The sequence below is a fragment of the Rutilus rutilus genome (genome assembly GCF_951802725.1).
Source record: "Rutilus rutilus genome assembly, chromosome: 5".
Taxonomy (NCBI): domain Eukaryota; kingdom Metazoa; phylum Chordata; class Actinopteri; order Cypriniformes; family Leuciscidae; genus Rutilus; species Rutilus rutilus.
The window spans coordinates 11,241,648-11,268,039 of record NC_140213.1 but is presented as its reverse complement, the minus strand read 5'-3'; the positions used below and the strand labels follow the sequence as shown (position 1 = coordinate 11,268,039).

At 36.7% G+C, this 26,392-nt stretch overlaps 1 protein-coding gene across 2 annotated transcripts in view; it reads right to left on the bottom strand.

Annotated features, from left to right (window-relative positions):
• The window catches only part of hipk3b (homeodomain interacting protein kinase 3b), a 76,311-nt gene that overhangs the window by 15,038 nt on the left and 34,881 nt on the right, over window positions 1-26,392 (bottom strand). For both annotated transcript variants that reach the window (XM_084409859.1, XM_084409858.1), the window contains exons 3-9: window positions 25,815-25,938; window positions 19,284-19,403; window positions 18,400-18,486; window positions 16,578-16,762; window positions 16,304-16,466; window positions 6,561-6,678; window positions 1,513-1,634 (exon numbers count right to left, since the gene is read on the bottom strand). In XM_084409859.1, coding sequence (XP_084265985.1) covers window positions 1,513-1,634; window positions 6,561-6,678; window positions 16,304-16,466; window positions 16,578-16,762; window positions 18,400-18,486; window positions 19,284-19,403; window positions 25,815-25,938 — 919 coding nt within the window. The remainder of the gene's footprint in view (window positions 1-1,512; window positions 1,635-6,560; window positions 6,679-16,303; window positions 16,467-16,577; window positions 16,763-18,399; window positions 18,487-19,283; window positions 19,404-25,814; window positions 25,939-26,392) is intronic.

Genomic DNA, 26,392 nt, shown 5'->3' with positions numbered 1-26,392 from the left:
GACGCCAAACGCTCAGGCTCAGCTGGAAGACGCATTTATTTACCTGAGACGAGTGGAGAGGAAGGAGCGCAGTGCATGCAGTGACATCATGTCAGAATCACATGTAATAAAATACCTAACTTTATCACTATGAATATAAACAAATAAGCTGGCTTTTAGTACTCACTATCAAGCTAGCTAGCATATCGATACTGGTAAAGTTTAAAATATATTTTGTTTGATTCGGTAACAAGCTATATTTATAGGTAACAAGCTATATTTATAAGGCAAAGCTAAAAACAGGTTGCATTGATACACGTTTTTCCATTACCATCAGTTACACTGTGATGAAGGTGAATTTCGTGTAAGATTCATACGGTGTTTTGCATGTAAGAGTTTCCATGATGAAAACATTGATGACTCTGATGATGACTACACTCCGGAGACAAGTACCGCATCGTCGGTTCGAGGACAGGTCCGGGGTCGAGGGCGAAGCAGAGGAGTGCGCGCATATGGGCAGATCTTGTAGCAACAGGGGTGGTAGCCATGGTTGCGAGAGAGAGTGACAGTCGCCCAAACCAATCAATTGTTTCGTCCCGGATGGAAATAATGAGCTGTGTTTATTGCAGATTAAAAGGTCTACAGTCACTCGATTTTTATACTCTCTTTTTCAGAGCACTTACATTTTAATTATGTATTGGTATATAAAGACAGTTTAAACAAATTTGTTGTTGTTTTTTTTAGAAAAATCCTACCTACCCTACCTTTAAATACACTGATAATACACTTTAATACACTTTTTGTGTGTCCAGTAACCATGTCAATAAAATGTATGCAAACAATAAATTAAATAATTTACTTTTCCTTTAAGCCCGATATTAAAGGTGCTCTAAGCGATGTCACGCGTTCTTTAGGCTGAAACATTGTTACATACAGCAAACATCTCCTCACTATCCGTTAGCAGCCTGTCCCCTGAACACACTGTAAAAAAAAAAAAAACGCAGCCTCTGTAGACAGCCCAGGCTCCACAAACAAAACAATCTGGGCCAACCTGCACCACTAAACATAACAAACAGTGTTCCAGACAATAATCGACAAGAATTATTTGGGGGTGGGGGTTGGGGGGGGTTAGTGCGCATGCACATGAAGGGGGGTGTGGGGAGTGGAGGAGAGAGAAACATGAAGAGGGAAGTTAGCTAGAGGAGAGATGTCCTAGACAATGACAACGACTAATGTTAGAATTATATTCTCTTGACTTTTGATATGGCCATCAAACGACCAAAGAGTCAACGTTCCGATGAACAAATAGCAAAGAAGAGGGAAAAAGGAGAAGGAACGCGCAAAGTCCCATAGGATGAGGAGGAGGGAGGGTCGAGCTAGCCTTTTGTTTGACAATACTTCGAACGTCAACAAGAAGTGACGTCACCCAACATCGCTTAGAGCACCTTTAAACAACTGATTAAGTGGAAGAGTGTAAATATTGATAAAAGTTTGTTTGTAACTATTTATCGATCAATCTGCATTTGTGTTTACCTGTGTAATGACCCCTGGTCTGATCTGTAGAGGCTGGATGGCAGAGGCTTGTGTCACCAGTGGTACTGTGCTCTCCATGCGCACAGAGAATCCCACTGGCTTATTTGGGTTAGGTGGGAGACCTGTGACATGAGGCAGGGTTATTATTGTTAACTAAAACAATAAAAAAAAAAGTTAATTATTTTCATTTAGTTTAAGCTGAAGTACTCAAATAAACTACAGACAACATATGTGACCCGTGCAGGCTAAATTAGTCGAAATGAGCAAAAAAAATAAAAAAATAAAAAAATACACAAGGGTGTTCTTGTTATTTTCATATTCTTGATGTATGATTTGTTTGAATCAGACAAAAAAAAAAGCTATTGAAGCTATTGAAGTCGATAGAGTCAGCAAAGTCAATTGAGAAAAATCTAGTTAAAGTTTTCTGAAGGTTCCAAAAAAAAAAAAATTGCACATTTGGCACACACCAAGTTAAAACCCATATCTATTGGGAAAATATATGTTAAACTTTATTGAAAATATTTATATAGAGAATATTTAACATTGTTACTAACTGATTTTTCTGCGTAGCAGTCAGTTTGAGAAGCGTACCACTGGTTAAGGGCTACCCATGTAGTAATATTTTACTACATAAGCATGCTTACAAGCATGCAACAAAATATCAATAGCAATAAGCGCTTTGAGGTCTCAGAAAAAGCGCTATATAAATGTAACGAATTAACAATAAATTGACCATGTTAACAAGTAAAAAAAAAAAAAAAACCTAAATTCTGTGAAAGAATTTATGATTTTTCTTGCATGGAAATGTGGCCAGATTAATAGTGATAAACACAGCTAGCAAAGTTCATCTTAATACACAGTCATGACAGTTTCATATTGTGTCCATTCTAGGGATGCTAACGATTAATCGACTAATCGAACGTCGATTAAGCAAGGTCATGTGCATGCGTGCTGCTCAACCGCGAAACACGTAAAGCAGACACAAGTAAAAAATTATGCGAGCGTGCCGGAGTTATGTTTGGGACCATTTTACGTTAACACTCTGGGGTCTAAGGTGTTTTTGGGGTCCTTGAGATGTTTTGACATGCCCTGACATTTGTGCTTTTTTCAGTTGCTTATAAACATGTTAATGGCAAAGGTGTAATTACACTATTTAGCACAAACAGGGCTACCACAATATGCGAGCAACATACATGTTTGTATTTTTGAGAGAATAATGTTGATGCATGGTTATTGAAAAAACTAAAAATGAAGTTTCTGAAATAAGGCCACAAAACACAATGAATATGTGTCCACAAGACTTTTGACTAATGGATGTTGTGGCCTAGAGTTTTTGCTTCAAAATGATCTGAAAATCATCCTGCCTAATCATTCACATAAAACAAAACAATACATTGATTTAAACTTTGTAAGACACGTTTTGTTTGGAAAGGCAATATGCGTGGGGACGTGAACGATCATGAATAATGCTGTGATTCACACCCGAGAAGACAATGACCCGTATAATGAGTTGCATAATGAGCCTTTCATTCAGGTGTGTCACTGAACCACAAGAAAGAATGTGAGGACTTATTTTGTATGCATGCAAATTGTATAATATCCATGGTAAACATTTCTAGAAACTATGCAGTTAATTCTCATACTGTATTTTCACAAAGTTTTAGAATATATCCTCTCCTCAAATGTGTCACTAATAAAAAATAATAATAATAAATTTAATGAGAAGGCTTATGTTGACCTATTAAGATGTTGCTTACATCTACTAGCTTGCAAATATATTTTTTGCTATTTTATTAAAAAGTTTTCACATGTAAATAAACAACAATTAAAATGAACAATATTTCAAGTGTCATCTTTGTAAAAAGTATACATTTTATCATACGTACTTCAAAGTTAAGGATTCATTAGTTTGAATATTGGAACAAACACTATAATAACATCTTAGTTGATAATTCAATATACCTACTTTATTTTTGATAAAACATCACATACTATATATTTAACATATGAGCAGAAATTGGCGAACAAAAGCTTATTTGATGTGACAGTAGTCTATTTTACAGTAAAAACTTTATAATCTATCCAAAACTAATCAACGAAATCTTGTCTAAACATTCATATTTCGTCTGTAACATATCGTTTTTATGATATATTAGCATATAAATGTTAATTTGCAGTTTAATACGTTGCTTATACACAGATGCAAGCTGTTCTGTAGTAAACAACAGCGCGCATCTGTGCAGTTCATTCATTCACACACAGACACGCGATTCATATTTTACAGACACAATTGCATATCGCGATTAGAACAAAGCACTTAAGAATTAAGAACTTACTATTCACAATCCTCGGCTGGATCCGTTGCTCCTTGAAGTAAAACTAGCCAGCACTTCTGAGGTAAATTTCCCAGGATTATTATTACGATAGTATTCCTCACAGCGTCGCAAGACGACCTAAAGTACACGAGTCTGATTAAACTTGATGTGTTTTATCTATCTGATGTGGGCATTGACTAGCCTAAAAATCTAGACGCACCCTAGCGGCAGCAAAATTTATTTTGCAGCCAGGGTAGTCTAGCAACTCTCCGTTGACTTTCGAGCTGGAAAAAACAAATTAGGTCAGGCCAATCACATCGTGTATAGAGTAGGCGGGGCCGGCTTAACATAATGACGACAGAGTTGCGACGGTTCCCTGCTACTTAAAACAAAGAATGGCTGCTGCTGCTGGCAAACAGTCTTTCGAATCGGCTTTGGCCGCGACTCTGGAGGACTTGGAGTTAAGTTTTTCTTTTTGAAAAGAGCAAAGAACGGCACTTAAGTCATTCTTAAAAAAGGAAGATGTGTTCGTAGTTTTGCCGGTCAGATTCAAAAGTTGAATCTATCAACTAACGTTAGCTCCGCTGTTGGGAAAACGCTCTGGTTGGTTGAAGTGCTGTCCTATTGCGTGCAGAGGGAATTTGAAAGACAGCTGTTTATCCCGCCCCTCGGATTGAGCCATGTCTATGGTGAGTTGCCAGACCTAACATCTTGATGTAGGTCTGGCTTGCCAGGCTAGGCATTGACACGTTTGCATGGATTGTCTCAGATCATTTGCGTTTGAATAGAGCAGATAATTAGCTGAAATGAGAACGACTGACATCTCTCTCTTTTCATACAGATTACATAAACTGAGAATATTAGTTTTTTATATAAATTACTTAATCTAAAAAAAGAGAATTCAAGCTTTTTGCCTGTGTGCCTGTATGCCTGTGTGACTGAGTATTCGCTGAGTTACAGTTCATTTTCAGACGCGTTTCAGAATGGACTTCACTGACAGAGAAGGCAAAACTCTCATGTTTATTTTTCTTTATTTGGCAAAAAGCACAACACTTTGTTTTTATTGTGAGTATACACACAAAAAATATTAGTATTAGTATTAGTAATAAAAGAGTATTTTGAGTTTCTTTTGCACTGATAAGAAAAAAAGCGAGCTGATCACGCCGGCGTGATCGCCGACCCCAGGGGGTTAAAAGGCTAAAGTTACACCTTCATGACTACATGTTTGCACGTGCATTTGCAGCCTTGTTGTTTTGTGCAAATGTAAGTTGGAATTTTGTGTTTATTTTGTGTAGGGCTATATCTTATTTATATCATGCAGGATGCATTTGGTTAAGAATTAACGCAGTAGTAAAACGCACTGGTGGTCAACTTCAGCGCATGCAGCTCAAACAGCAATGCACAACTAATAATAACTATGATTGGGACTGTCATATTATATAAAATTATAATGAAAACACTATTGTAATAAATCGTTGTGAATTCATTGGGTTTAGTTGCCGTGTTGTTCCAGGAAGAGCGCGTCCACAACAGAAGTTACACAGTGACACTTTGTATTAGTTGTTATATTTGATTATTAAACAAGTAATTTAATTTAATGATTAATCACACAGACTCATTTTACAATCCTACAAGCCCTTTATTTTAGACTAAAAACATAGGAACATAGCATTTTGAGCAGCATTTGCAGACCTTGTCATGCTGTTGGCTATATGCCACGAATATTGCAGTATTAAGGCTAACTAACGATTCATCTATTAATTGATAGTTCATTTATAAGACGATCGATCATGGGAATTTGTGTAAATTTACATCCCTAGTCCATGCCCAACAATTGTTCAAGTTTGCAACATTAATATCTACAATCATCTTGTTTAGGTGGTGGCACATTATCACTGAAGTTGTCATTTATAAATGAGCAAAATGTTCCATTTTAATTACTCCAACAAGATTCGCCGAACGCATTGCATTTAAGCATTAGCCACCGACTGAGCAGTCTCACTATCATCCATTTCCATTACAAAACAGGCATAGATCTACGAAATAGTTTACTTTTCGTGTTTTCAGAGGATAGACGCTTCCATGATACCACAATGCGCCACCACGCGGGGTGTTTTGATTAATCGCTGAAGGCGTTATTGTGGCTGGTTTTGTTTACATCAGCATGGGTTTAAAAATCACATTTCATTGGTTAAGAGAATTCGCTATGAATATAAGTTGGAATGCTGCACTTTTCCGACATGCTTGGATACCAAACTTGTGCTAAGGGGAAGCACCAGTCGTCGAGAAAAACAGCATTTTTTTTCATGGATTATTAAAATAAAGGAAAGATTTAGGAAGGTACACCTCTCAGAAAACATACACAAAGATCATTTTAGATGTTTAATTGCTATTTGGATCATTGGGATTGCTAGACGAGGGCTTAATAAATGTATTTTTCTGAAACCTTCAAATGCAACAAAAATTGACATTTTACTTGTTTTGCCGGTAACTCGTAATAAGCCTATGCGCCTTTCAACCCATTTTTCCAGCACGGGTTACAAAGACAAAAAAAAAAAAAGTACAAATATTAACAAAAACTAAATTAGTACATCAATGTTACTAAAATAATACTGACATGAAGACAAATGACAAAACAGAAACAAATAAATGGTAAATTATAGTATCATTATACTGTTAAACATTGTGGTTGATCTAACATTAGCTTGAATCTGATGACTGAAGGTAAAGTACCTTGAATGGTTGGGGGACAGAGAATAAGCGCCTGCTGGAAAGAGTCACCAAACTGAGCACTTCCTGTCTGGAGAGGGATTCCAGGATGCATCACTGATGGGGCAGATGAGGCTAAAGCCTACAGAAAGAGAAGAGAAAGAAAAAAAATACAACATACAGTCTGAATGACAAAGATTAAATGGGACATATGCAGTTGCACTTATCTTTAGAGTCCTCTTATGCATGTACATACTATGTAATCACTATGTAATCACTGGGTAAAAACTTATGTACTAATCCTAAACCTAACCTTAACCAATGAAGTGACTTTATATTACTCAGTACATTCTTGCGTACACTGAAAGTGCACATACTGTAAAATAAATTGCAACTTCATTCCATAGTTTTAATTTTTTTTCTCAAAGTTTCAGCAAATGTTTCTGTGGACACACATTAAAGTGAATTAATGTCCAGTAATGTCTAATAGAGGGCGACACGGTATTAATAGACAGAACATCAGGATTGCCCTGATGAAACTATTTGACATTACATAATTTTTGTATATACTACAACAAGACCTAAAAATATTTAAATATACAAAAAGCTTCCCGGTCAAAAGTTGACATGCTTGGTTCTTAATATTATCAGAGAATTATACAATTACAAATGGTTGCAAGCAGTCACTAATGTAAAAGGGAGAAACAACTTTTGAACAGGATAATTTGTTTAATGTTTGTTTAACTTTGTTTAATTTTTTAATGATGTCTTTATTTTGCTATATACAGTTGTGATCTAAATTATTCAAACCCCATTGCAAATTGTTTTCAGGTTTACTGGCTAAATGTACAGACTTTCAGCTGTTTGCAATGAACAAATCAAACAAAAGGAATTGAAATGGCTCAACATAATTAATGTTTTAAGTGGTTTACCCAAACTCAACTGAAAATGCAACTTTTAATGACTTAAGAAGTCTCAAAATGGTTCAACCCCCTAAATAGAATCCCTCACAGCAGCACAAATCGGCAAAACAGTTGATGTCTCATGCAACTAATCAAGGGCTTAATTAGCTGCACCAGGTTTGCTTGAGCTAGAACACCTGAAATATCTAAATTGGCTAGGTTTGTTGAGTGTCACGTTTGACTGCATGTTAGAAATATGGCTAAGTCAAAAGTATGGTCCAAAAAGTTAAGAGAAGATATCATCGCCCTTCACAAACAAGGAACAGGATACAAAAGGATAGCGAAGGCACTAAATGTTCCTAGAGACACCGTTGGAACCATAGTTCGCAAGTTCAAAGATAAAGGAACAGTGGCTACAATACCTAGATGGGGCAGAAAAAGAAAGCCATCAACAGCTGCAACCAGTTTTCTGAGAAGGCAGGTTCAGAAAAACCCTCGAGTGATGGCCTTCTGCAGAAGTGAAGACCTGCAGCAAAACTTGGTGGCAACAGGCACTGAGGTTTCAGCTTGCACAGTAAGGCGTGTACTAAACGCATGCGGTTTCCATGCCAGAACTCCAAGACGTACACCACCACTGACCCAAAAGCACAAGAAAAGTTGGCTCCAATTTGTTCAAAATCATAAATAAGCCACAGAAGATTTGAGATTCATTGTGGAGTGATGAAACAAAACTGGAACTTTTCAGCCCTATGGATCAACAGTATATCTGAAGGAAGAAGAATGAAGCATAATTATGCTGAAAAGAACACTCTATCTACAGTTAAGCATGGTGGCGCTTGGTGATGCTCTGGGGCTGCTTTGCATCATCTGGCACTGGAAACCTGCAGCGTGTGGAAGGCAAGATGGATTCATTGAAGTATCAAGAAATCCTAGGAGAAAACATCATGCGGTCAGTGAGGAAGCTGAAGCTTGGGCATCATTGGACCTTCATCATTGGAGTAATCTCTGGTGGGATTTGCAGAAGGCGGTTTCAGCACACAAACCCAAGGATATTACTGAACTGGAGGCCATTGCTCATGAGGAATGGACTAAGATTCCTCAGAAATGCTGTCGGAAGCTGGTGTCAAGATATCTCATTTGCAGCAGGTCATAACAGCAAAATAGATTACAACTGTACTTAAAGCATAACACTACAGGCAAAACCCCTGTTTTTTTCAAGCACTGGATAATTCTGAGATTTTGGTCTATTTTGCAGCCATAACTTGTCTTCATTCAGACCAGTGGAAAGAAAACATCTAAAATACACATTTAAGTGTTTATTTTATAATACATTATATATTTATCTATAGATTTCAATTACAATACAATGTTTTCTCTGCACCGAGTCAGAAATCTCCACTTTGGCACTTGCTTACACCAAACATTTCAGTTTTATTCCCATCAGGTTTTTTTTTTTTTTTTTTTACAAAAGGGGTTTGTTAATATATCATTTATCCCTAAAATTATGGTGATTTTTTTCCTAGTGGTTCATAGAATTTTAGTGATAAAAAAGAGATATCATAAATCCCCTGTTAAATCTAATATGTCAACAAAATGAAACAATAATTTTGAACCTGACTTTATCAATGTCCAGATTTCTGTTCTGGAATTGTATGCAAATTAGTACATTTTAATTAGATAATGCCTCCATTGCCTATTTAAACACCATATATTATATTATATTATATTATATTATATTATATTATATTATATTATATTATATTATATTATATTATATTATATTATATTATATTATATTACAAACCCATTCACAGGCCTTTGGATAAAAGTTCACACACTCCTGAGCAACATAGCCATAACTCCAGGGTACAGAATAACTAAAAAAGTGTGTTAGCAGTGTGAACGTGAGAGTGTGAACGTAACCAGGTCAACTCCTTTCAGTAGCAACACAATCAATGTTCTTCTTTTCCAGCTAACTGTGAACGGCTGACTGTATTTACATCTTTTAATTCAATTTACCAGTTTTCAAAACGGAAAGTTACAAAAGTCAAGCCACATTATGTCGTAAAAAACCCAACTACCATGCTTAAAAGGTCATCAAAAAGGCACTGCAATGATCAGTGTGTCTCATCTTAGGTCAGTTTGGTGTGGGTAGAAAGTTTTTCTGCCGTGTCTCTCCTTGGAAACCAAATGTCCTTTCCATGTTGCCATGATGTCAGCGATGTTGCCGTGACAACGGCAATAAGGGTTCAAATTTGTGAGATATAAGAAAGACCAGAATTCAGAACTGACAAGAGTCATTTATATGGACAGCATTACAGACTACAACAACACATACTACTTTACTGCTTGCACAAAATCTTGTTTCTGAAAGCCTGTTTTTAGGAGGAAAGCTTATATTGGCCATGTGCACACTGCAGCTAAATTCGGTTGTCAGTTCACCTTTTAGTACTTAATTCTGTTCCGAATTTACTCCCGGAAAATGCAGGTATCACAACAGCATTTACAAAAATTATATGTAGTGTGTACGGAACCGAACTGAACAACTAGTTGGTAATGACATACGACTAGAGATATGAAAGATGATGATGAAAGATACATCTCTGATGCATGTTAAAATATATGTATTATCGTCTATGTATTTATGATCTGTATGTGTGGTGAAAGAAATCACAGGGAAAGCGGTACGAGCCTGACTCATTCGTGCTGCCAGATCTTGCAAGCCTATCAGCGAACAAGAACAAGGCCATCAAAAACAAGCCGGGACAGTCACATATTTCAGCTCTATTTTTAGTGTCCAGACTTATGAAAAAAAAGTCCCATTTTTCTAAATTGTCTTTGCTAGGTGATCATAAAAGCGAGTAGTAGTCTTCTGACAAGCGAGAATAGCCTAATCAAAGGTAACCAATCTTGTCATATATTGGAGAACAAAATTACCATCCAATCACAATTCGTTATCGATTAACTTTCAGTTAGTGAAGGCGGGATATTAGAGAGTGTGGAGGATATCAGGTAAGACGCTAAGATGTCAAAGATACATGTGTGTACATTTAAGGAGGATCTTCAAAGAGTTCATCAAGTTATTATGCACAGTAAGTTGTAAAAAAAAAAAAAAAAAAAAAACTCGATGCATCGTTAAACAATCGGTTATGGCTTAAATGAAAGCAAACAGCTTGGTGAAAACTGGATATTAGAGATGCACCGACTGATCGGCTGGTGACCGGAATTGGCCGATTTTCACGTGATCGGCCATGACCGGCGACCGGCCGGTCAGTCTGACATATGCCAATTTTATGCCGGTCAAATGCACTTGGACGTTTTATTGGCCATGTGCACACTGCAGCTAAATGATTAACCTTGACCATGATTAACCTTTTGAGCGGTACGGTCTCATATATGGGATTTTTATTTCTGTGCCCCTGAGAGTACGGTGCCACATTTAGAATGTTCAGTGACGTCGCATAACTGCCAGATTCAAACTGTGCTTTCGCGCGTTGGCTGGCGCTGAGCCAGAGTCGGACGCGTTCAGCGCTGTCATAGATCACAACTAAGCAGTGTTTTCAACCTCATAATGTTTATTTTAGGTTTCAGATATTTAAATACACATAAGCACGAGTAAAACAATACATTTGGAGTTAGTAAAATACACACTGATGTCTGTGGAAGCAGCAATAACAATCTATTCAAATATAATTTGCCGACATGTTTTATTCATATCAGACAAACATAGTGGAAGTAACTATGAAGTTTACTCTATTCTTCTCAGTTCACCGGCCACTTTCTTGCATTTATTTCGGGAGAAACTGATGAATTCACGTGCTGTAAATCCGACTGACAGGACAACATTGTAGCGCCGATCTAAGGTTTTTAAACGACCAAACACTCTCACTTACACGTATTTGAGAATCGGAATATCAGATAGGCTAGTTGATGACATGGTAAGCAAGTTTGTGAATATTTTGAATAAAAAAGGAAAAGAGACATAAAAGCGACACATCTGTCATACAGTATTATTGTGGCTGCGGTGTATTGCGTGACGCGTCGCCATGGAAACATTAAAGGGAACGTTCGCCTTAAAAAAACTCACTCTGGAAGTGGGGGGTGGGGGTGTCAGTTAGAATATTTTAAACTTACGAGTGAAAGGGTTAAAGAAAAGATCGACAATAAATATTTGTGTGTGCTGTAAAGTGGTTAGAAAATAAATAAATCGGAATCGACTAAAATCGGTATCGGCAGGTCAAACTCAATGAAAAATCGGAAATCTGAATCGGCCTAGAAAATTGTTATCGGTGCATCTCTACTGGATATATGTGTCAGTATATTATATCCAAGCATTCGGTCTTGACAGGTATATTAGGCCGCTGTCACTTGATGTTAATAAAACAACAAAAGATGTTAAATAAATGTATACATGTTAAATAAACCTACTGTACCTGAAAAACTGTTTATTTGATTTGTATCTATCGTATTTGTCCTATTCTTTGTAATTTGCTTCTTTTTTTATAACTAATATAAAATAACCATATGATATATATCGTTATCATATCTTGAAATAAGTTTTTGGTCATATTGCCCACTCCTAGTGGATGCTGCTACACAATAATTTAATGAATTAATTTAATTAAAAAGTAATTTAGCATTAAACTTTAAGTTACTTGCGGCTAATTAATTAGAATGAAATAAAATCATGTGATCAAACGTAACGGTTATAAAACTATTTCATTACTTCATCCATGAACATAATTTGAGTCCTGTTGGATTGCTTTCCATCAGTAAATATGACAACTCCCATCATTCCATTCTCCTTCACACAGTCAAGCTATGCCTTTGTTACTTTTTTGAATATGCGACCTAACAGTGAAAATTACATACTGCGCCTTTAAGCATAAACAAAACACGATGCCTGCTTTAGTTAAAATTGCTGAACAAAATGAGTCTTTTGTCACTGTAATATTTCTTTGGTCAAAATAGTGGATACCAAATACGTGAGACACCAGAACGGTGTCAATCATCGCAGTTTTGGGAGCGAGTCGTGTTCTGTACACATATGGAACGATAATTTAGGGGACCCACTACTGCATTTAAATGCGGTTGTCACTCCTGAAATTTACAGTGTGTACGTGGCCATTGAGGCTTGCTATGACTGTAGTGAGGCAGCGTGTGCTGTGACAGTCCTGTTTTGACAGCCTGTCATCACCTGCGCTGAATGGAGCATGTCATCCGGAATGAGTCAACGTGACTCTCTACATGTTAAAAAAACATAAAAGGCAAGAAACAGAAGTCACAATGAAGGAACAAAGTGACAGGAGTGCAAGATAGAGCAAAAGGATGAAACTAAAGGATAGATGATGTAATATTGTATCTGTCGGGCAAATGATCAGGCACATGAAAATGAAACTGTGTGCAAACCATACTAGCAATCACAGATAAAAATAAAATTAAAATTAAAATAATCTCAGGGCATTTTTTTTTTTTTTTTAAGCAAGGTTTGCTCCTGTGAAACACTAGATTCACATACACGTATTACACATTAACTATATTTATTCTATATTTTATTAAATAAAAAAAACCATACTTTTGTGTTTGGACTATGAGATATACTGTCTTCGGTTGTTTTTTTCTGTGAGATCAAACATCTATTAGAAAAAGCCAACTAACTGTGAGAAAAAGTAACTAATGCATTACTTTCTATCAAATGTAGCAATAAGTTACTAAGGAAGAGTATAATTAGGCATTTAATAAGGTATACCATTTAAAATAAATAAATAAATAAATAAATATATATATATTGATATAATTTAAATACTACATATATGATAACTATCTGGTTGACACTCCTACATAAAAGGTGGTGGAATCGCACCTTAACTCTGGTTGCCGCATGGCATAAAATGAAAAAAAGACGACAACAGTAGCTACTTTTACGTTCACCTAAATAATGTATAATCGAATTGATGTATGTATGACTGCAAATTTAATAAATATTTGCAGGCAAGCATACTTTTTAGATATGTAATCAATGCAAAAGTCACGAAAAACGTGATGTTTAGAGCATCAAAATGTTTACTGATACAGCTTTCATATTAAATGGTTTTATGTTTAGCATTTTAGTGATAAAAGTGTACATCTTTAAAATGCATGCAAATTACAGTGGAGCGCAACAGTTATCATACGGTGCTCGGCAGTGGTCAAAAAGGATTTAAAATGTGAATTTTTGAATTGATTCCTCTTGTAAACTCAGATGTAGATTCGGACGGCAATTAAATTACCACATGAACTTGGTTTTCGTAAAAAAAAACAGCAGGTATTTTTATGGGGATTTTTACGCAGGTGGTAAGAGAAAAACACTGACATTCTGGATACAGACAGCAATAAAATCACAGACTAGCCCTGTAAATGTTGATAACACCTTATGTCCCCATGAGATAAGGTCAATTATCGTCCGAATATGGCTTGTCACCTTAAATAAAATAAAGTGTAACCAAAAAATGTTGTTTCAACTTAAAGTGTTCATGCTGCCATAACATTTTACTTAAAAAGTGAAGTTGTATTATGCGACAACTTGGATATTTCAATTATCTTAAGTTAAAGTTATTCTGACCCTATATTATATTATATTATATTATATTATATTATATTATATTATATTATATTATATTATATTATATTATATTATATTTATATATATATATATATATTTAGAGTGTATAAATTCGGAATAGGCAGTTGTGGCTCCCATTTTAAAAATGATATTACCAAGCATTCTTTTCGGTCTACAATCTAATATAAGTTTATCAGAAAAATAATACAACTGCACCCGTTTCTGAATATGATGATCAAGTATTGATCTAAATAGTTTTTATAACAAAGTACAATAACAAAAGAAACATGAAACTTGCTAATAAAAATAATTTTATATATACACAATTTAATAATTTATAACCTAATTAATTTTTGTTTTGAAAATGGACGAGGAAAATATAGCGCCTTGAAAATCTCTGCAGCTCGTCAAAAAAAATAAATAAATTGGGCATCTGTCAAATGAAGGAAGGCTGTTGGAGTTTCCAATGCTAACAAAAAGAAAGGTAAAATACACGTTACTTCTGTATCTGAATAAATGTCATAAAAAAAAAATTTAAAAAAAAATCACGATTTCATGGGCAGAAGCTGGCTACTTGACAAATGAAAATCACAAACATGTCACTTGTTAATAAAATTATTTTATAAATACAATGTATTAATGTGATATCATTTTATCTCAAACAAATTAGGAAAATAAAGTGGGTAGAGTCCAAAAAGCTCAAAACTAATTTTAGAATTATGACAGCAGCTATAGACCATTTGAAAAAGTTAAATATAGGCCTACACAAATAAAATGTTTAGGTTACAGCTGCATCTCTCTCTGAGAAAACAACAACAACAGCGATTTGATGGTTTTGATGTTACTAAACGTTACTGTTTTGATGTTTTTTTTTGGTTTGAATGATCTAGTACGTCTCTGCCACGTCAAGACACAACTGGCTTCTGGCGTGACTGCGTGTTCAAGATTGCATATGTTAAAGATTGTTGCTATTTAACTGAACATTTCACTGTACCAATCTTTTTTATGGATCCTAAAATTTGATGAGCTGCCCTGTGTCCAAACCCATGGGCTTCGTGCTTCGTAGCTGTCCCACTTCGCAGTGATCTTCTGATCTCCTAATATTTCCTAATTTAGTAATAGGCCTATTATTCATGAAAACAGTAAGCAGTAAACTGTTGAATTTCAATCGGCTCATTACTCTCTGCATTTTACAAATATTCGGGATGTGACAGATACAATATAATTTGCAATATACGCTAAATTATGTAGGGAAACTACTCGAGGGCAATTTTTTTAGCGATACAACAAAACTTATGCGACTGATTTTTTTTAGGGATGACGTCAGTATGCACGATTTTATTGGTAAAAGGCCAATTGGATGGAAACAGTCTGAATATAGCAAATGGCGCAGTTTTTTTTTTTTTTACACATTTACTTTGTCAATAACAAAGTGCAAAAAGTGGTGCTTTTATTGCGCTGACTTTCTCCAGTTCTGAACACGATTACTGCACATGCATTGAATGTTTTTTTGGGAATACATGCAATGCACATTTAAACTAAACCGTTTGGATTAATGCCGATAGTCAAAACCTTGTGTGTAGCTACTACTGACTCACAAAGTTATGTCAAAGATGATGGACGAAAGCAAGACACTACACGCTGCTGAAAAAAATTTGGGCTTTTAGACTGGGGTGTTAGTCGATCAACAGTATGTTCTTTTTATACGCTTTTGTACAGTTATGGTAACAAACTCTCTCTCTCTCTCTGCTCTGATTCATTGTCTATTTTGTGTTTTCTCTTTTTGGCCAAAAGTTTAAGATACATTTGACTGATATTTTTTGTTCTTTGTCTACAGCAATTTTTAGATATAGATATGATAATATCATTATCATGAATTCTTTTGGCCACAATAATCGTGTAGTGAAAACATGACATCATGATAGCTCTACACTAAAGATATTCAATTCAACAGTTCATGGACTCCATGCTCTACTGATTTAGCCAGAGGAATGCAAAACTTTGCGGCCTTCACATGGCCTTCAGCACATGCGTCATGCAAAGCTTTGACCTCCACATGAAAAGTGTTAAAGATAGCATCACAAAAAACTATTTTACAAGGTTGCTAGGGAACAAAGCGGGAATTGGACAAAGTAAACATTAAAAGCAAATGCCATGCAATTTTCAAAAGAGATTTCTGAACAGAAATATGAGCTGATATGAGCTCACATTCTTAGGGGTTCACAAACTTCCTAGCAGCATTGTAACGGCGATGCTTTCAGTACCTGAGTGTGAATGCCAGTCACCTTGCAGAAGGGCAGGGTAAGGTTGGGGGCTGCACCAGTGCTCGGGACAGTCCTGACAAACTGAGCCTTTGTCCGGCTGAGGGACTCATAACTGCCTGGTCGTGAGCAGCACACGTCCATGATGTGAAAACAGGATTTGACACTGTAAAGAGATAATTCGGAACACAAAACCTCAGTTGTGTCAAAGTGCTTTTTCTGAAAAAGTCAGAAGGAATGAATCACAAACAAGATTGAGAAATGAAAAGCCGCTCACTGGTTGCTGTGGGGGAAGTCTAGTATGTGCTGCATGGTAACAAAGGGATGGCTAAGGGCGTCACTCGGGGCAATTCTTTCCTCAGCATCTATCAACAACATCTTCTTCAGCAAACCCACAAACTCTGCACGATCAACCTTCTCTGCCAACAAATCACAGCCTTCCAGATTCATCACTAGATTCACCTGGAAAAAAACAAGTAATAAAAACTCAGTGAGTGTTTTAGCGCAATTTTCTCACGTCATGGGATCACAACACTAAGAGATAGTAAATGAAAGAGAAAATAAGTTGCTCGAGAATATAACTTTCTCTTGAAATTCAAATGAACTTTCTGAAATCAAATCAGCAATGGATAATAAAAAAGGCACAATCACTTGACTAGTTGAACATCATTTTTTTTATTAGCTCATTATTTTTTACATCTTGTGTTCACTCAATATCCTCGATTTTCTCTGTATCAGCTTCCTTTTCTGCTTTGTCCTCTTCAGATTCTTCCTTCTTTTCTGCTTGACTATTGGCTTGTGACTTTGTAAACTCTTCTTCTGCTTTCGAGATATTTGCCAAAACATCCTCTGAAAGCCACAACCTCTTGTCGTTTTCTCATATATTCTTGCTCCTTCTCCAAATCTTGATCGATACCTTCATTGATTTCTTGCCGTATTTCAGTGGAATTAATTGTGCTCATGACTCTTGTGAATACCTTCCTTACGTATTTCTGTGGAACAATAGTTTTATAGGTGAAAAGGCAATATTTTTCTTATTTCCCTTCATATAAAGTTTTAATTAATTTTTGAAGCATAAAGGAAAGATTTTTGATCAATTCTTTTTTCTAATATTATTGTAAATTTTAGAAGCTATCGATTGCAATTTGTTTCAACTCGATAGCTATTATGGTTGCCGAGAAATTTGCAAAAAACTGAATTTTTTCTGGAATTTCCAGGAAATCCTAAATCTTTTCCTGGATTTTTTTTGTGCGTTCCCGAGATTAGACCTTCCTTAACATAATGCCGAAAACCCGAAGTCTCTAGGTGGTCTGGTTGAGGAGTAGATAGAAGTGCAAGATTGGTGCGCACAGACAGAACAGAAATCATGAGTTAACAATCGCAATTTTGTCCGGTGGAAAATTGCGCTAAAAAATATACACAAAACAACAAAGAGTTACTCACTTAGGTTACTCATATTGAGGCCTGCATAATAGTGCACATTAAATTGAACACAAGTGTCAGTAAAGACATGTATGTTACAATAATTTCTACTGCAAAATAAATGCTGTTCTTTTGAACTTTCTATTCAAGAAATGTATCACATTTGATAATAATAAGAAATGTTTCTTGAGCACTAAATCAGCATTTTAGAATGATTTCTGAAGGATCATGTGACACTGGAGTAATGGCTGTTAAAATTCCAGCTTTGCTATCACAGGAATAAATTAAGTTTTTTTTTGTTTTTGTAATATTTCACAATATTACACAAATTCTTTCCTTGGTGAGCATAAGAGAAAAGAAAATCTTGTTGACCCCAAACAAATCTTGCCAACAGTGTTCCAGTGATCATCATAACTTAAATCAAATACTAGATATAATAGAGGATTGACACACATTTGCTGTCATTAGTGAATTGAAAGGTGCCTGCTGGGAAACAGGCGTGATTTGTTCATGTTACACTTTTAACTTGCGCAGCACAAAATGACATTTCTATTCACATTTGTAAAGTAACCGCAAGGGATTTTCCACTGGGAGAGAATAAATTGTGATTGATTCTGAAGACTGATGAGGTAAAAGCGGGATTTTCTGTGTTTTGATCCTGATCCAAAGATACGTACATGCGCTATATCATCCAAACAGCTGAAGATGTACTTCCTGGCTTCTTTTGATTTCAGCCCCGTCTCGGTCTCGTGCTCTTCTGTGGACTGAAACAAATGTATATTAAAGACGACACAAAATCAAATAGACCCTCTTTACTGTGACACATGTCCCTGGTCTTATAATGCATTATTCATTATTGTGCACACAAATATGTGTTAACACAGTCTTTCATTAAAATGCAATAATGGATATGAATAAATGAATAATTTCAAGAAGAAATGTCCAGCACATAACCCCACAATAAAATCAAAAGATTCATATTTAAAAAAAGAATACAATATATTTATATATATATATATATATATATATATACTATTGTTATGACTATTAAGATTTATTATTGCATGGTGATTTTTATGATCCTAACTTAAATTCAGTCCAAAAAAATACTTCCATGACATATACTTAAATTTGTAATATACAATTTAAATATATCATTATTTTTTCACATTACAGTAATGACATGAAAATAATTTTTAATATGCATAAAATCTTGTAAAAAATGGAATGCCAAAATTTTTAATCTCAAGTTTTATTATAGCTAGATACATTTAAGCCAAAATACTTTCTAGTCATTGTCTCTGGTCATTGTCTCTGAAACATGGGTGGGTAAAAATAATATTAACCATCAATGTAACAGACAAGTTTTCACAATCCAATAAAATCCTGATAGATAAAATAAATTCTAGCCCCACTGAATATTAAATCACATATTGGAAGTGTGAATTGCAATTAATGATATCTCTTCAACATGCTTACATCTTGAACATGATACAGGTGTTCGTGTGTGTGTGTGTGTGTGTGTGTGTGTGTGTGTGTGTGTGATTGTTCTTGGTCTCACTTTAAGTCTCCAGCCAGCATACGGTGAGTCCGACTCCCGGCAAAAGAAGCGAGACGTCTTCGTCCCCACATTTAACAGATGCTCTCCTGGCAGACCCTGCGTCTGAGAAATGTAGCGAATCTGAGGGGAGACAGATGGGAAAGAGTGAAACCGAGCTAGCTGAACTCATTCATTGTTTATGTTTTAACACTGTCCAATGTAAATGGATACGTCAACAAAAGACCGTACTGAACGTGTTATTGAGATCACATGCTGTTTCTAGGCATCTGAAGCAGCACGTGTTTTGAGAAACACACAGAAATGGGTGGATTTATGGAGTCATGCTTGTGTGAAACCTATAGGAGGGTGTGTGTTGCAGTTTTGTGTGTGTTCTTACGTCAACGGCACTGTGGTGCGAGAGAAAGGCCTATTAGATGCTCAGTGTCACATGGGGACTTTCAGAGCAGCAAGTGCTTCAGTGGTACATCTTAAAATCAGATTACATGACCTTTTAACCTCTCAACCCAGACTTGGCCAACATGTTTGTGATAATTTGGCAAAAAAAAATACAAATAAAAATTTCTAAACAGCCCATCATGCTGGAAAACTTCAGAGAAGGATGAACTGATCCAAAGTAATTCAACACAATAAAAGTTGAGAACATTTGCACCAAATCAGTTTTAAGGCAGTGACACACCAAGACGATGGTCAGCCGTCGGTCAATGTCGAGTGTCTGTCAGCTCAGTTTTTGTGGTGTGTTCTGTACCATTGGGACTTGTCAGACCACGGTGTAGGCTTTTTGTCCAATTGAACAGTTCAGCTAAGCAAACCAGTGGACAAGAAAAGGATTAAGTCAAAAGGGCACACACAGACAAACAAATTTAACATCTTCATATTACCTGAGCATTCCAATACGCGAATATTTTCGTCATGTATGGAATGAAGAAAGTGAAGTCCAACATGATTCACATTCAAAATGGTAAGCAAGCGCTGCTTTGTTAATTTGTATTTCCGTAGTCGTAGTTTTGGTTTTACTTTTTGGAGTGAAGAATATAAACTACTACTACCACTTTTCCCTCACACAGGCGCAGAATATACGTTGTTGTTGTGTTTATTCATGCGAAAAAAAATTTGGCCCAGACACAGGTGTCACAAGGTGACATCACTACTTTGAAGATGATTTGGTCATGCCCTTTAGACTGAAACTTCACACTTAAAAGTGTAGTTTAGCCAATAATGAAAATTTTGTAACTATTTACTAACTCCCTCTGACTAAATTCTGTAACTCCCCCCTCCCCCCTCATCATACACATCTAATTACACACCACATAGCATAGCAGTCATAATGATGAATAAAGAAATTCCTGTCGTGGTAATATCTTTCAGTGGTTTGGGTTATAAGTGGTTTCCAGCTTCAGCACAGCTGACTTCCAGTAATCCATCCATCCAGCCATTCTCCAGCCGCTTATCTGGGACCGGGTCGCTGTGGCAGCAGGCTAAGTAGATGTGCCCACATGTCCTTTTCCCCAACAACTTCCTCCAACTCCTCCTGGGGGTTCCCAAGGCATTCCCAGACCAGCTGGGAGATTAAGGTCCTTACAGTGTGTCCTGGGTCACTTCCCAATTAGACAGAACAACCGGAAGGAGCTTGAGCGGCACCCTGACCAGATGGTTGGGCTATTTCAACTGGCTCCTTTTTATGCTATTGTAGGGGTGGGTGATACAAGTAAAAATATATAGGGATGTAAAATTATATCTCTCCAAATGTTGGTGATACTTGATACATCAATATTTTTTGCATTTGCTCAAAACATTTTTTTTTAAATGTGATCTTTTTTTGTGCCCATGAACAAGGCACAATCTGGATAGAACGGCTATTGTTAGTTACTAAGTACATACAAATCGCTCACAGCAAAATCCGCATTAGTAAAAAAAATAATGATAATACTAATCAAGAAATAGTGACTACTTGACTGCTTTTTACTCAATGAACACACACACACACATCATTTAAAAATCATATGTGCTTAAAGGTTCCAAAATAAAATAAAAAAACAAAAATTATTTAAAAAAGTGCAATCTTCCTACAAAAGTTCTTTAAAAAACAGAAACAGGTGACACTTTTTACATGGCATATCTATTATAAATAACTATCAGAAATATATTATAATGTAAAATGAAAAAATAATAATTTAAGATTCAGCAGTATTTTTTAGGTCAGTCTGATTTGTGACATTGAACCTTGTTGACGAATGAACGTTGACAAAAGGTCAGATTTTGTTTCCATTGCCAAACCTTCCATTGAAGCACAGGGTGCTCTTTGGAACATTCTCAAATAAACAAATGCTGGATAGCATGATCATCAGGTTTTGTCAATGCTGTGTGTCTGTCTGTCTGTCTGTCTATGTGTGGCAAAACTCTAACACAGGAGTAAAAGCAATAAAAGCTGTAACCTTTGGCTTCCTGGCTACATTTCTAATGGTTACCTTTCAATTACGGTACAAGTTATTATAAGAAGAAATACCCAACCCTCGAGTTAGATTATTATTGTTATTCTTTCATTGGCATTTAAATCATGCATAACATTTTAATTCACTTTAAAAAAAGGATTTCATCAGCCAACTGGCTAGTAAGTCAGTTTTATTTTTACACACATTTGGCACTTGGTGAGTGCTACAGTAATTCCGCACCCTGTGTGTGTTCTGGGTGTTTCAGCCTCCAAGAGTAACAACTTTATTTTCAAACAGGGATGTATCACTTTAGTACTAGAAGAATATGCCTACATGTCCAAACCTGCACCCAGGGCCACAGTCTGCTAACCTGCATTTCTTCTACTTTCAAGAGGTCTGATAGCCACTTGTTATAACACAGTGGCAGCGTCAAACGAAAGGCTCCACATGCCTGCGAGATGAGGCCCTACGATTGGTGCCGTAAGTGGGCGTTCATTTATGCTATAAATATCATTTGCTGTGCGAGATTAAATTGAACACCCCAGTGAAGGAGGTGCGTGTATTAGGAGTGTGACCCCACAAGCCATTTTAGTCCCTAGACTGGAATCACACCTTAGGCAGTTAGGTGACACCCCAGACATATAATTGTTCAGAGGCGATGTAGCGACGTCCTGTTAAACATACTTAATGTGCTCTTGCATTGCTATCCTTTGGCAGTAACAAACCTCAGTACTCAAGGGGGTGATAGTGTCAGTGACAAATGTCAAGTATCTAGCTAACCTTTTTTTGTTGTTGTCTGATTTCATTCATTCAGTCCTGCATGCAGGCGGGTACACACCGGATAAACTGCTAATATTTGGTGGAATAATATATTTATATGTTGTCATTTGTGGTGCGGGAGAGGGTCAGGAATCAGTAGGTACGGGTGGACTGTGGGTAGAATAGCCAAGAGACTATTTCGACTCAATTGGGTACCCACTGATAGGCAGCTGCTTTCAAACTGTCCCTTGCTTATTTGTGTTCACGTTCTGTAGTCTGAAGACAGTCAAATGTTTCTAATTACAGCACAATTTGAAGAGTTGAGCACAGCAGCATCTGCACGTTGCAACTGAAGTGATTGGCAGGTTCAGTCATTAAAGATACTTTTTTTTAAACTTTTTTTTTTATTGCTGAAATTAAGGTTTTATGATTCCGGTGGGCTGTGGCTTTTTGTTTTTCAGTTAATTTTTCAATCAATATGTACCCCATTGTAAAGAGGCCGTGGGGTTAAGTTGGGTGGGTGGGTGGGGATGTGTATTGATGTGTTTTCATGTTCTCAATCTGGATTGATTATTGTTAAAAAAAGGAGCACTCTTTGTTTGCTTTCTGTATCTATTCTCAATTTGTATTTTTCATGCTGCTAAGAGGACCAACGTCCACGAGTTTCAGGAGAGACAACCGCATTTAAATACAGAGTGAATCCGCTAAAATAACCCTGCCCTGAGATAATATTATATGACAATATAGGCTCATTTGGCTATATGTTCTTTTAATTTATGGAGACCTCTAAGCATCAGTATATAGGCCTAGCCTATTTATGCACATTTGTTCAAAATAGCCTGTATGGGCAGAATGTTCACATATAAGCAAAAGTTCTGTAAATTATTTACTTTCTCGTCATAAAAATATGATCGGTTTATGTGATCGGCAAGCTGAGAGACCATGTATGGAATCAAAGGAAATAATTATCAACTGGTTCAGATCAGCGGCCGGTCATTTGGAGCATTCCTAGCATTCCTAGAAACTATAGGCCTACCTATAAAAAACTTTTTCATATCCATATTTTTCCTCAAAGTATATGGGTTGCCGACCCCAGGTTGGGAAGCACTGATCTAGTGGATGGATCCTGAAACTGTCGGCAAAACCTCAAACAGTAGCTTCACCCGTGTCCTTTTAGAATGAAGTACCGCACACATTTCTGAGATGGTCTCTGCTTCTTTGCAGTGCAAATGTAAATATAGAACTGGTTGTTTGAATACGTACAGTGCTTTCTTTGTTCAGAAAACACAATGTAAAGGCTAATGTTTTATGTATTTGAGGATCAGAGAAGAGAGTCTTAGGCCTCGTTTACACTGTCAGTGAAATGTGACCCAATTCAGATTTTTTGCTCATATGTGGCACAGATCGGATGTGTTCTATGACCGTGTAAACAGGGAAAAAACGCATGCATTCGTATATTTCGAGATTGGGTTCAGGCCATATGTGGAAATAAATCAGATATAAATCAGTTGTGTGTCAATGCAACTGTCATGTAAACAAGCAGATCGGATTTTCTGAGGCATTAGGCTACGTCTCCGCGGGACCTAAAGCAATGCAATAACACACATCAACCCGATCACTTGTCATCAATCTAAATGAATTCAGTCCGATTGAAACAAAAGGTGTGAATGTAATCCCGGACATTTTGGGGCGATCTAGAAATCTTTTTTTTGGTCCAAACAGAGGACATGTCCGGGAAAAAGAGGACGTATGGTAATCCTAGTTAAAGCCCGCCACGATCTCATGAAGGTGCGTATCTATCGCACAAATTTTATTTATCGTGCCATTTACGGCCAAAAAAGTTTTTGCGTACATATGATACGCACATTATGCCGTGTAATACACACGCACTCCACAACCCTAATCCTACTCAAGGGGTTTTGGCATATAGGCTACATGGCAAAATCTGTGCAAGAACCGCCTTTAGCATGCGCAATGTTTCAGATAGTATGTCAAGTGTAAACACGTGAATCGGATATGAGTCACAATTGAAAAAACGTGTAAACAGACGGCCAAAAAAAAAGAAGAAGCATTTTTATGAGAAAATGTTTGAATAAAATGTTGAAAGGTTTATGGCAGAAGTTAACAAAAAAAAAAAAAAAAACCTGATAGATTAATCGTAGAAATAAGTTAAATTAATCGATTCTTCCTAAATATTAAGAAATTATCAAAATAATTGTTAGTTGTGTACCCCTTAATTAAATTTCAGTCTGTTCCTCACACAAAGCTACTGTATTATATCAAAATACTGATGAATATAAAAATAGTTCAAGAATGGTGCTTTTATGGTGCTTTTGGAGCTTGACAGCTGGTCAGTATCTTGTTCCACAAAAAAAAAAAAAAAAAAAAAACCCTGATAAACAAGGGCACCATCCTACAGTTGGGAGATCAGGAAATTAAAATTAAGGGGAAATTAAAGGGGTGCATCCAAATGGTTCTAGAAACATTGAGCAGAGGAATCTGACATCAGTAGTGTGTACAATCTGATCTGCCATTTCTGGAAAAAAAATACTCCTCACATAGTTAAAGCTAGAGTGTTGTGATGATGGAGATGAATTATGCCCAGCAGACCAAAAAAAGACACCCAGGCATAATGCAGGGTTATATACGGGCAGTAAGGGGTATGTAGCTTTAAGACTGACTGGAGCTCATGGCACCGTTGGCATCTTGAGATCCATAACCCAGCTGCGGTAACAGCCCGGCCAAGAGAAGGAGGAAAACCCATCAAACCCCCAGCTACTGCTATAAACCGAATCAGGAGCTGCTGGGAGTCTCCTTTCCAAACCCTACCCAGAAACACTGTTCTAATCTAGGCTTACTTCAGTGTATCAATCACATATGCAGACACACAGAGACTTGGTAATGTCCCCTCCTCTCAGTTTCACCCCGGGGCATTCAGGGGCCCAGCAGCAGGAGGAGTGCGGCCCGAAAACTAGAAAACTCTCAGATCATAAACCATACACGCTCAGACAGAAGCAGCAGGAGTGCACACAAAAAAAAACACCCACATGCTGACACTTGTACGCCAACACAGACGCTGAGAAGCGGCCGTGAAAATTCTTCTGGAGATTGTTTGGGCCTGACAGCACATACCACGGCTCTGTGCTAAACAGATTACGTCAAGAGGAGAAATATGGAGAACTCCTGATCAAGAAGAGACATTCTGTGTGTGTGTGTGTGTGTGTGTGTGTGTGTGTGTGTGTGTGTGTGAGAGAGAGTGAGTGAGTGATTTGTTTAAACAGGAGAAGAAACATGCTGAAAGAAAGGTGGATGTAGGAAGAAAGAGGCATTTTAGAGAAATTACCTGGTCAAACTCAAGGGCTCCTGGGTAGAGGGGCCAACCCAAGAAGAGCTCAGCAATCACACATCCCAGCGACCACATGTCTATGGCTTCACAAAAAGGCAGGCCAAGAATGATCTCAGGAGCCCTGAAGATGACAAACACCAATATGAGCAACATAAAACACACACACAAAAGCAATTCTACCTTCATTTCACCCTCAGACTACAAATAGTGAGATCTAGGCCTCCGTATCAGTATGGAATTCCTGATTCAATTTAATTCCATTGCACAAACTCTCAATTGGATGAGTTTTGGAACATCTCAATTACAATGTCCATAAGCCCATCTTAATTATTACTTCAATTAATAAATTATTGCTTGATTGCAACAGTGCATTATGCAAGACAATCCAATTTCCAAATGTGAATATTTTGGCCAGAAAAAGGTGAAGAGACACTTTCAATCATAAATAAATAAATAAATAAATAGATAGTTGCAGTAATTTAGGGATATTATTTTGAAATGTGGGCACTGCACTAAACAAATGGAGGCAGTAATGGAGGGTTTAAAACGGTCATTAATTGAGAAATCAAAGTGTC